The sequence below is a fragment of the Anabrus simplex genome, chromosome 2 (genome assembly GCF_040414725.1).
Source record: "Anabrus simplex isolate iqAnaSimp1 chromosome 2, ASM4041472v1, whole genome shotgun sequence".
Lineage (NCBI taxonomy): Eukaryota > Metazoa > Arthropoda > Insecta > Orthoptera > Tettigoniidae > Anabrus > Anabrus simplex.
Window position 1 is genome coordinate 1,018,673,516 of NC_090266.1, and position 13,559 is coordinate 1,018,687,074.

General features: G+C 39.8%; 1 protein-coding gene across 1 annotated transcript in view; it reads left to right on the plus strand.

The window, feature by feature from the left end:
• LOC136863763 (uncharacterized) overlaps nucleotides 1–13,559 on the plus strand; it is a 182,422-nt gene that overhangs the window by 86,605 nt on the left and 82,258 nt on the right. The window contains exon 4 of the mRNA XM_067140115.2: nucleotides 12,721–12,961. Within this exon, the coding sequence (XP_066996216.2) occupies nucleotides 12,721–12,961 (241 nt within the window). The remainder of the gene's footprint in view (nucleotides 1–12,720; nucleotides 12,962–13,559) is intronic.

Below are 13,559 nucleotides of genomic sequence, written 5' to 3' on the forward strand. Positions count from 1 at the left end.
CATACAGAATCGTGCGGTTGCCTATCCTCCAGGCGTCAAGTCTCAGAACTTAATGACTGTACAACGTATTATATTCTTACGTAAAATGCAATCGCCGAAGTTATGAAATAGGACGGGATAAGTAGTGAAAATTTTGAAAAACCGTTTCATTGAAGCTAGTGTCCGACTCGTTGGCTGAATGGTCAGCGTACTGGCCTTCGGTTTAGAGGGTCCCGGGTTCGATTCCCGGCCGATTCTGGGATTTTAACCTTCATTGGTTAATTCCACTGGCTCGGGGGCAGGGTATTTGTGCTATCCCCAGCATCCCTGCAACACACACACCACACCTAACACTATCCTCCACCACAATAACATACAGTTACCTATATATGGCAGATGCCGCCCACCCTCTTCGGAGGGTGTGCCTCACTAGGGCTGCACCCGGCTAGACATAGCTACACGAAATTATTATTATTTAAACTACTAATTTAAATGGATGTAGCACAGGAGAAGCGGACTTAATACCGAAAATCCGTACGATTCCTTCAGATTTGCCTTTTGAATTCAAACGAGTTCAATTCCCTGTAAGAGTCTGCTTTGGCATAACAATAAACAAAGCACAGGGTCAGACACTTGGCGTGGCTGGAGTTGATCTCAGTAGAGAATGTTTTTCTTATGTGCATGTGTACGTGTCCCTATCGCGTATTACATCAAAACCAAATCATTTCGTGTTCATTACTGGAGGAAAAACGACTAATGCTGTATACAAGGAAATCTTCTGTGTCCTCGGTTAAAAGTAACCTATCGCCTTAAACTCATAACTGATCCCGTCTGAAAACGGGGCGGGTAGCTTGTTTGATGTAATTAGAATCAATGTTTTATTGATTTCAAATTTCCTCAGGACAAACAAACTTCAGTAAATGATAAAATGTATAATTTACGTCCTGCTTCACGCCAACGAGGGAAAAACAAAGAGAAGGATTTGGTTTAGTGATATTCGCATGATTTGGCTCCATATCACGTCGGTTTAACGTACACCATAGTTTCGGAAAACATTTGCAGTATAATGTGAAATAATTAATGTAAATTCATGGAGAATATATTATAACGTTTGCTAAATGAATGGGTCCAGGGAAGCTAAAACACCTGCCGCTGAAGATATTCTCCGCTTGAGAGCCTGTGTGTACATTCGAAGCACATTATTATCAGAAGTTCAATTCATTCAGTGCAAAGGAAGCGAAACGTAGGCTCTACGTAAGTTTAATTCTCAACGTTCCTGATTTATTTCTCAGAACGAGAAATAACATCGTTACCATCATTTCCGAATTACTTTATGTACTGTTATGATGCCATTCCTCTTCTATCTTCCTTACTGGTCATTTAACCACTTATTAGTACCGCTAGGTACTAATGTATATTTTTTTTTGCTAGGGGCTTTACGTCGCACCGACACAGATAGGTCTTATGGCGACGATGGGATAGGAAAGGTCTAGGAGTTGGAAGGAAGCGGCCGTGGCCTTAATTAAGGTACAGCCCCAGCATTTGTCTGGTGTGAAAATGGGAAACCACGGAAAACCATTTTCAGGGCTGCCGATAGTGGGATTCGAACCTACTATCTCCCGGATGCAAGCTCACAGCCGCGCGCCTCTACGCGCACGGCCAACTCGCCCGGTCTAATGTGTATTAAACCTACTCGCACCCAGACACCGAGACAGAGGAATTTACCAAATATGTTTAATATTTCCGGCCCGGTCCTGAATTGAAACCAAGGCCTTATGAACAGGAGAACAGTACGCTGTATGCCGACCATTCAGCCAAGGAGCCAGAAGCCATTTCCATCGTGTACGTTTAGGCACTAACCAGCGGGGTATGTGCAGGGCACAAGATGAATAAGAGAGTCGTTCTACTGTTAAATGTGGCAAACGTGGGCCTGTGTTTACGCATTCAAACATCATACCTATGCGAACATATTTGAACGAAGCAGGATTCGCACCGCCGCTGGCACATTCCGTCGACTGCCAGGCGAACGCCTAACCACGTTCGCTACTCTAGACTGCTAAAAAGATGCTCGTAGTACGACGAGAACAGGGTACATACGCCATCCGATTCGGTGTTTAAGACGTTAATTACTGCACTGTTACCTAGTTGTATGCATTGCCTCCCCTCTTAGTTACACCCGGTCACTAGGCACGACACATTAACATAGTTACATGGTAAAAGGACGGTGCTACATGATTTCAAGGCGTCATGTTTTGCGAACGCATGATATATTTCTCTAGTGTTCAGAATCGTGTGCAAAATGTGCTCACTGAACATTAATACCATACAGTACGCCTGCAGGGGAATAGCACCCCTACAACCCTGTGCACGTTGGTTGGGTTGCAGTAACGGTATTGGAAGGGACTGCTGAATCACATTGTATAACACACTAACAAATGTAAGACATAACCATACGGAAATAATAGTTAGAATAGGCGTACACAATCATAATACTCGAACACAGAATCAATTGGACATACATGGTGTGGATTAGAAAATTCAAAGTCTTATTTCTTAACATATAGATTGAACTGTTCAACTATTTACCGCTAGACTGTTGGACAAATCCATACTCATTTTTTCAAAACAAATATTAGGAAATTGCTTATTAAGCATTTTTGTGTTCTACGAAAGAGTGTATGAGACAGGAGAAGTCCCATCCGATTTTCGGAAGAATGTTGTTATACCTATTCCCAAGAAAGCCGGTGCTGAAAGGTGTGAAAATTACCGCACCTTTAGTTTAGTATTTCATGCCTGCAAAATTTTAACACGTATTATTTACAGAAGAATGGAAAAACAAGTTGAAACTGAGTTGGGAGAAAATCAATTTAGTTTCAGAAGAAATGTAGGAACACGTGAAGGAATCCTGACTCTACGTCTGATCTTAGGGGATCGAATCAAGAAGGACAAGCCCACGTACATGGCATTCGTAGATCTAGAAAAGCAAGCTATTTATGATTCTGAAGATGATAGCGATCAGATACCGAGAACGAAGAATTATCTAGAATCTGTATAAAAATCGGTCTGCAGTGATAAGAATCGAGGGCTTTGAAAAAGAAGCAGCAATCCAGAAAGGAGTGAGGCAAGGCTGCAGTTTGTCCCCTCTCCATTTCAATGTTTACATAGAACAGGCAGTAAAGGAAATCAAAGAGAAATTTGGAAAGGGAATCACAGTCGAAGGAGAGGAAATCAAAACCTTGAGATTTGCCGATGATATTGTTATTTTATCTGAGACTGCAGAAGATCTCGAGAAGTTGCTGAATGGTATGGATGAAGTCTTGGGTAAGGAGTACAAGATGAAAATAAATTAGTCCAAAAGAAAAGTAATGGAGTGCAGTCGAACGAAGGCAGGTGATGTAGGAAATATTAGATTAGGAAAGGAAGTCTTAAAGGAAGTAGATGAATATTGTTACTTGGGTAGTAAAATAACTATCGATGGAAGAAGTAAGGAGGACATGAAAAGCAGATTAGCACAAGCAAGGAAGAGCTTTCTTAAGAAAAGAAATTTGCTCACTTCAAACATTGATATCGGAATTAGAAAAATGTTTTTGAAGACTTTTGTGTGGAGCGTGGCATTGTATGGAAGTGAAACATGGACGATAACTAGCTCAGAAAGAAAGAGAATAGAAGCTTTTGAAATATGGTGTTACAGAAGAATGCTGAAGGTGAGATGGATAGATCGAATCACGAATGAAGAGATACTGAATCGAATTGGTGACAGGAGATCGATTTGGCTAAATTTGACGAGAAGAAGAGATAGAATGATAGGACACATCTTAAGACACCCAGTTCAGTTGGTTTTTGAAGGAAGTGTAGGTGCGGTGACTATGATATGAAAATTAGCACTTCCAAGACTACGGTGATGTAATTAGGGGAAAAACCTAAGAGGTCTGAATGTCAGATCGGGAATAAAATATGGAACAAGTAGGTCACTTCAAGTACTGTATTTATGATGTGTGTTCTCCCAGTGTGGTAGGATAATAAGTGTCTGGAATAGGGTCCACTCAGGCTCGTAAGGTCAACGTTGTCGAAACCCGAGGATATTGGTAAATTGTTGATAGGCGGTGGCCAAATAGGTGATACTTGGAATCCTACCACCTGCACAGTACATTCATACTATTTCAGGCAGGAGCTTGTTGGAAGAAAGTCATCTTTCGATATGACAAATTTTCGCGCGATTGAGTGTATCTTTGAAGATGGTAAGGAATGGTACAGACCCATTATACTATGATAGAAATAAACGGTTTGAGAAGAAGGCATAGACTGAAAATATATAAAATGAGAAATGATCATGAAAGTAAGTATAAATTGAAGGAACCCAACAGGAAATTGAATTTAGCAAAAACGTCAACTTAGGATAGTTCGATGGTAACCATTATTGTCAGTAATATGATTTTAGTGAAAAATAAAAGGATACGTAAGAACTTTAAGATAGATGAAGGTCCCAGGTAAGTCATTCCAGGAATCAGTGTTAAAAAAGGGTGTGTATATGTGAAGATTTACAGAAGGCGGAGGTATTTACTCAGCATTACATAAAGATACTTGAACAAAGGGATAACGTCCAGGTAGAGAAGGTGTTTAATACAAGCGAAGTAATAATGAAAACTAAGATATACACAAATAAGGTACAAAAATTAAAGCTAGAAAAGCGGATGAAATTGTAAGATTTCTGGGGATATACCAGGTGGCCCGCCAGCGCCGTACTTTCTACTTGTAAGTTCAGAACGCACTAATGATGAATGGAAGATCTACTAACAGATTTTCACAGGGGCACTACTGCCAGCAGGCATTTTTCGCCAGAATATGAAGAGAGAACAACCAGGCGATCGACTGCAGTATGTTTCTAAACGCTAACCGTCTGATGCGCCCCTTTGTATTAGTAACCACATAGCACTAGGCTGGTATACAGTACAGCAGCACTACACATAGGTAATGGCTGGTGGGTTCAGCAACGACGAATACACACACATCATTTAATCTATGGACAATCTGGTCGGAATGCGCACGACTTATCAAATAGACGTCTGCCTTCTGCTACGTATTTCACTGCACAGAGCTGCAGTTAAGAGCTAACGTATCGTTCAAGGTACTGTGTATACCGGCAGGGGCAGGATCATCTGTGGACAAGCTGGCGTTGTGCAGAACGTACTGCAATACTCTGAATGCAACCCTTCACACTGTAAGTTGAACTTCACCTTAGGGTAATAATAATAATAATAACAATAAAAATAATAATGTACAAATCATCATTGCCACACCGTTCACATATTTAATGATACTTAGGGCAAAGAAGAGCTGCGGATGAGAACCCGTATAAGGCGCACCTAGATCAGCAAGTCAAAGGAGATGATTTTGATCGCAGGGTGACATATTGCCGAAGAATGGCCGCAATATTACAGCACAATCCACATTTTATCAGGAATATGATGTGGAGCGATAAATGTTACTTTTCGGATGATTCCATCGTAAACACTCACAATCTCCATTATTTGGTCTCCATCATACCCCCACTGGGTTCGAGCACGGCATATGCAACTCCTGTGGGGTTAATGTGTGATGTAGCATTCTAGGGGACTATATAATTGGGCATTTTTACAGCCGCTAGGCTTACCGGTAGGGTTTATCTGGAAATTTTAGAGACCAACCTGTCTCCAGAAAGCATTCTAGAAGAATTTCCACTGCAGCTAGTACTGCAACATTCGTTCCATCACAATGATGCACCGCCTCACTACCTTCGAGCCCTTAGGGAACATACTGATGCACGATATCCTGAACGATGGATAGTTCATGGTAGACCTAGGCAGTGGGCACCGCGGTCGCCTGATCTCATCCCTCTGGAGTTCTTTATGTGGGGATATATCAAATCGTAAGTATACTAATCTGAGCCGGAAATGCTGAGCAATTCCAACAATTCATTCGTAAGGCCTGCGCTGCAGTGAGACCTGAAACGTTGAGACGTGTGCATGCAGACAATGCGAGACCTGTTCAGCGCTGCCTGCTCCATCAGGGGATGTTTTGAGCATATCTATTGTGACTCTATGAGTAGTTGTAGAAGGAAACGTTCTGGTAGATCCAAATTTGATATTTTAATTTTCTGAGCTTTGAAGATATAATAATACGTAATAGCTTTTGTTTGTTACAAACAACCCTTTTATAGAGTGGGATGTCTACATGTGTATAACTTAATAAGTTATTACAAGTTATGTTCTGCATTTTTGGCGTATTTACAAACTCACCCTTTTGCAGAACGTGTATAGTAAAATGACTGCTATCTGTTTCACAATATCGAAAATACAGTACATTGTAGAGCTCCTTTGAAAACAAGTGATTAGGCATCCCATGCATCACTATTGCATGCGGGACATTTGTAAGTAGAAAAGTACGGCGCTGGAGACTCGTCTGCTATTTAAGGTAAACGTTTCGGATATAGTATCATACCTGAAATATTTATTTGATTTCTGTTTGCGCGAAGGAGCTCCACCATATGACTGGCGAGTTGCTATAGTAGCCCCGTTGTACAAAATGAATGGTAGTAAACATAAGGTGGGTAACTACTAACCAGTTGGCTTGTCATGTGCTGCTTGTAAGCTCTGGGAAAGCTTCCTTTCTGAATATGTTGGACAGGATTGTGAAATTACTAACTGCTTTGTTAGAATGCAGCTCGGGTTTAGAAAATGCTATTCCATGGAGGCTCAATTTGCAGGAATCCAGCGAGATATAGAGTTTCAAGAGATTAAACAGTCTGAATTGACAATGGCATGTCCAAGGCTTTACATAGAATAGACCATGGCAGAATACTGACGAATGTATGCCATCCCGGCTTTCCACGATTATGACTCCAAACTGAAGGACACATATAACACAACCCGGGGACGTAAACTTGGCTACACTCTGCCCCAATGAGATCGTGCACCGATTAAAATTCACAGGGGCATTGCACGATCTATCTGGACGAAATTCCACTGATTGGAACTAGTACAACTATTTCTCAAATTATTGACTCCCAATTACGTAATAGTACCGCCTACTCGAAATCTTCCTGTTCTTCTTTATCTGTTTACCCTCCAGGTTCGGTTTCTCCTTCGGGCTCAGCGAGGGATCCCACCTCTACCGCCTTAAGGGCAGTGTCCTGGAGCTTCAGAATCTGGGTCGGAGGATACAACTGGGGAGGATCACCAGTAACTCGCCCAGGCTGCCTCACCTGCCATGCTGAACAGGGGCCTTGCGGGGATGGAGAGATTAGAAGGGATATACAAGGAATAGGGAAGGAAGCAGCCGGGCCTTAAGTTAGGTACCATCCCGGCATTTGCCTGGAGGAGAAGTGGTAAACGCCGGAAAACCACTTCCAGGATGGCTGAGGTGAGAATCGAACCCAACTCTACTCAGTTAGGATCTCCCTAGGCAGAGTGGACCCTTTTCCAGCCCTCATACCACTTTTCAAATTTCGTGGCAGAGCCGGGAATCGAACCCGGGCCTCCGGGGGTGGCAGCTAATCACACTAACCACTACATCGCAGAGGCGGATTACTCGAAATCTGATGACATTAAAGTTCCAAATGAACTGGAAAGAGAACACCCATTTTCAACTGAAGAGATATAATAAGTTAAATTTAAATTTCATCATTGAAAGGAAAGTAAATAAACAAGTTTTCATTTAAATATTTATTAATTAAGTAGAAGAAAAGAAGGTGTTTGTGAATGTATAATAATGTTAATTTTTACTTGTAAGAAAACTGATTATAACAGCATTGTTAAGCTGAAAAATATACAGATAATCAAATAAGGATATGATTGTTAAAAAGAAACAAATACACCAAAAGAAATAGGCAGGAGAAAACTTATCAACAGTACTGAACACAAATTCAGTTAAAAGGAAAATAATATCAAGGTGAAATCAATAAAAATAATGACATCTTGAATCGTATTTTAAATGAGTCAATCAACACACCTTTAATTGATAAGGAAAAATTCACATCTGTTCAGATAGAAGCAATAGAGTATTAAAATCAAGTCCTTTCATAGATGGACCACGCCCACAATACGTCTTTCAAGTTGAAGTCTCAAAACCTAATCCCACATCATTAGCATTTTTATTATTTTAAAAACAAAATCCAGATTAAGTAGCGGTTAGTGTTACAACAAGTTGATAAAATGAAAACAAAGAAACACCTTAATATCCAGCTGTAACAAAGCATATGATTTTCACTTTTCTCAAATATTTCGCTTCATTAAAGTGCCAATGTTTACATTAAGTCATTGTCCGGTAATGATCTTCCATTCCTAATTAAAAATGCTTGAATTTATTAAATATGATTAATATTGCAGAATTACAATAAAATAGATAACTTGCTAGCTTCAATTATTCCAACGGGTTTATATAAAATAACTGACCACCTACAATTAACACAGAGCAATATATATTAGGTTTTAGGAAAAATAAGTCTGAGAACCACTTCTCTTTCATTACATCGGTAAATAAGTATTAATTTCATAGAATTAAGATTAAATTAAAAAACATGCTAGCTACAATTATTTGAACGGCTGTTGATAAAATTAATGACAACCTGTAAATAAGACAGAACAAAATAATGAACAAGTTCGACTCATTGGCTGAATGGTCGGCGTTGAGGTCTTCGGTTCAGAGGGTCCCGGGTTCGATTTCCGGCCTGTCGGGGATTTTAATCGCACCTGATTAATTCTTCTGGCCCGAGGATTGGGTGTTTGTGTTTGTCCCAACACTTTTCTCTTCAGATTCAGACAACACACTGCACTACTAACCACCACAGAAACACACAATGGTAATTACATCCCTCCATATAGGGTTGGTGTCAGGAAGGGCATCTGGCCGTAAAACAGTCCCAAATTCACATGTGCTACACAGTTCCCACCCGCAAACTCACAGATGTAGGGAAAAAGGTGGAAGAAGAAGAAGAATGAAATAATGAACAAGATAATATAACCTGTTTTAGAAGAAAAGGTTACTATTAACTCTAAGAATCACTCCCTATTCACTCATGAGGATTACTTTAAACCTTGTAATTCTCCAAAGATCCACCCTTACCGGGATCAGAACGGAATAACGGTTAATGATAGTCATACAAGATAAATCAAGATTTAGATAATAAAAACCACATCAAAAGGAATGAAAAGATAAAATGAAAGTATAAAGGGAATTTACACTTTAATTTAAACCGCAAAACGGTCGGGGGGGCGGAAGGGGAAATGACCAATACATATAAGGATACATCACACGAACTTGTGAATAATACGTAAACCAGGTCAAGACTGACAAGATGGCTTCTCCCTATAATCACCAAGGTCCCCCGCACTCGCTAGTGAAAGCAGTGACCAAAGATAACGAACCAATCAGGTTGCACGCTCAATACAGTGCTAAAAGGACGGAAGTTCTAATTAACTCTATTCGCATATTAAGGTGGGCATGACTCAATGTGACTTTTAAAATACCATTACAATATAACAGTCAGCGATTTATTAACATTCCTTAAATCACAGTTTATCAAGGTAATTAGAATGAGAATGATAGAATAAGAGGACACTGGAACGTGGTGGGGAAGCTTACTTTGTAATAACTCCCCAATCTTCATTTCTATGGCACATAATTGGACGTGGTAGAAACAAATGTTCAACATAAACGTTAACTTACATCTTCGCCCGGACCATTTTAGATTTTCTGCAACATTTTCACCTTCAATTTTACAATGTTAAATAAGACATCTACAATGTGAAAACTTTGAAAATGTTACATTAAATTAAAAACATAATGATAAACTTGTTCATTATTTTGCTCTGTCTTATCTACAGCCGTTCAGATAATTGAATAGGCCCTGCATGAAAAATTCCTTCACCTTTTTACTGAAAACCCCGTGATCATTTGGAAAATGTAAGATTATGGGGTAAATAAACTTAATACCCCCAAAACAAACGTTTAGTATACGTATTTATTTAAGTATCTAAGAGACGTTACATAACTGTACTTTTACATTTCGAATTCTCTGACGAAGTTCTGCGTCGTGTAAAGGAGAACGATAGGAAAAGAGAATCAAGATATATGTGTAAGACTGTGACGTACGGCAAATCGCATGTAAGTGCCTGGGGCGTTGGTCAGGAGAGTAATAAGCCATGAAGTACGGTTCATTGCACTACTGTTGTTCATTAATTACAGTTTATTTAACTTAGAGGAGAATGCATCATGTTGCGTTGCCTTGAGCTCCGTCGGAAGTCATTTCGAACTGCTGTGGCGTTGACTCTCGCCCGAACCTGTGTAGACCCCGTTCTAAGAGGCGCACTCAACAGTCTGCCTGCATAATTCACACCCATTGGTGACAATTACGTTTAAATTGCGTTTGTTATGATCGCTACTAAGGAATGACAGTTTCTCTAGTGGATACACATTATTGCTGTCATAGAAGTATACAGTTGTAGTACAAAACTGGTAGGGAATCTGACTATACACCTTGGCTCTGTCATCTTTCTTACCACCTCCTGAATCACCTCCTTACTTTATGTCGTATAGGATAGACTCGCTTTTAATTGTAATATGTCTTGTTTATCATTATATTTTTAATTTAAAGTAACATTTGAGAAGGTTTCACACTTTAGTTGTCTTGTTTAACATTTTCTTTTGCTATTTGCTTTATGTGACACCGACACAGATAGGTATTATGGCGACGTTGGGACAGGAAAGGCCTAGGAATGGGAAGGAAGTGGCCGTGGCCTTAATTAAGGTACATCCCAAGCATTTTCTTGGTGTGAAAATGGGAAACCTCGGAAAACCATCTTCAGGGTTTGCCGACAGTGGGGTTCGTACCTACCATCTCCCGGATGCGAGCTCACAGCTGCGCGCTCCTAACCACACGGCCAACTCGCCCGGTGTTTAACATTGTAAAATTGTACCTAGGCATAGTGGAAGTGAGAATGAGTGTACAGCAGCTTGTTAAATTATGCAAGATTAAGGTCAAATGATCTCACTACAGAGCTCGTGAATGCGCAGTAGCACTGATAAGGATTTTAGTTTCTACAGAGAATGTCTTACGCCAACAAGTCCTCAATGTATGTTTATTAGGGACGCATGCAGCTTCACCCTCTTGCCAGCCAGTTACGGTCAGTGATTTTGCGATTGAGGTGTATCGTCGTATCGATCCACGTAAAACATCACTCTTCATTGTAATTCTTCAGCATAGTTACTGAAAATTTTAACACGTAATTGTTCACAAAATATTCATTGCGGCAACTATTGTATATACTTTACACTTATACTATAACAATTAAGAATATACTCGGGCTTTTATAATTCAATCTTTTTTAAAAGGTCTAATTGAAATTCCTGTGAATAATTTGAAAAGTTGTAATTCTCCGTAACCGACGATTGTAATTAACATTAAATTTCAACAATAGAACATTAGACTTTTACAAAAGAAGATTTTGTAGGATTAAAGAATAACGTGATATCTTCAATCAATTTGCGGAGTTTAGCAACGATCACAGGATAAGGAAACTGAACCTTTCTTGAATGTCTCGATACATGTGAAGTAGTACTACATCCCATGTGTGCAAGAACATGTAAATGGTGAATTTACTCTGTTTAGATGACAGAGACAACCGTGAATTAAGGTTCAAGGATTAGGTTATTAAGTGTCATATTGTTTGATGTACACATTTGAGGCTCAGTATATCAGCCACAATTTATCTTGGTTAAACGTCGTGTGCCGAAAAAAGTATGGTATTACTAGAATTGTACCCTGGAGAATTCTGAAATTCAAGAAAAAGTATTTTGAGGATGTAAATCAAAGTCTTATTGAAACGTCAAGCTTTACATGATCCGGTTTAATTTCACTCAGAACAAACCCAATGGACGTTCATGTCCAGTGAACTAATGTTCCGAATCATTTTAAAAACTTCCACGATATATCATGGACAACATACACTACTGTATATCAAAATGACATGGTACTGATGATAGTTCGAGGGAATCCTTAGATAATCACCCACACCGTTCAGGCACCTATTACGACGCTTAATAGAGGACTTGGTTGCTGATTGAACCACGTTTCCATATTATCAGGAACAGCTTGTTCGGTGGTGATGCTTACTCGTCAGGACTTTCTTCAGCAGATTGTCGCAAGTAGAGAGATCTTGACGGGGAGTATTCATGAGAGCGTAGACTGTCCAATGTTGCGTTTGCAGCATCTTGCCGTATGTTACTGTAGAGCAGAAGCACATTTCACGACAGTTTTCCCGTTCAAACAACATTCTTTTCACAAGAATTGAATCATGCCACGTTGTTTTTGTTTGGATGTAACCATTAAACATTGATGTTGTTCCAATAATTTCTTCTACTTAGCGGACGAATACGTTAGACTGACCACAATCTGAGCCGTAATTGTACGAACACCAACCTTGTAGTGCTGCCGCCTTTTAGTTAACCCATCGATTATTTGCAGTTTTCCTAGCTATGTCTATGTTTCAGTTGAACAACTTCCATACATTAGTTTAGAATGTGTTAACCCTCAAGAATGCTTCTGTTTTGTTTTGTTTTTGCTGCTTTTTTTCGTCAGCACATTCCGTGGCTGTAAAAAGTGCTAACTGCTTTGTTCAAGGCTATAATGTATTTTATTAGGTTCACCCTCAGATACACCAATGTGTCCATTCTTCTTGCAAGTGTCAGACTGCTGTGTTGTTCCAGGTTTCCAACTCTCCACACGCTAGAGTGTTTCCTTTGCTGCAACAAGAACCTGAAGGTCTGGAGATCGCAAGGAGTTCAGTGGAACTGGAGGCTACAAGCGGTGTGTTCCGTGACGGCAAAGGGAAGCTACGATGCCTGGCCACTCTCTTTACTCTGTACCGACGCAGTGAAGAGGTAGAACTGGTTGAGGACACCCCACAGTTAGCTCCTGTCATGGGACCCACGGCACCACACAGTCTAGGTAGGTATTCTTGCTAGTTTATTATACTTCCAAAGGAACCTCCTCTCAGAGTTCTTGTTTCCTCTGAAGTTATTATTTGAAAATTATGACTAATGTCTTGTTCAGTATAATTGTACACTGTCCCACTATCCCATGAGAACAACAGCCATGGTCGTAACAATCGTGGGTAGATTCACGTAACATTTCAGAGTTGATGGTGATAACTGTCAATGTGGTTAAAGATAGAACAAAGGAATTAGGAAAGTGTATTATATTTAACTTGTGTGCTACCTCAGCGTTATATTTCATTAAATTCAGTTACAGGTCTCAAAATTAAAGAGAGATTCTTCAAAATATTAGTTACAATAACTCCTCTTATCCTCAGGAATATTATGTGACTTATATAACCGTTTATCGTCCTTGGTGTATCGACGTTTTTAGGATGTACTTTTGGACTTCGTTCCACAAGCAGCTTATCTTACACTTTGAAGGCTTTGTCAATAGCCTCTAAGATTTTTGTTTAAATTCACCCCAAAAATTATTGTTTCGATCCTCCCACTTTCCTTTTCGATAAGATTGTCTTAGGTCAGTGACATATTGCGTTTGCTTTTTTCGTATC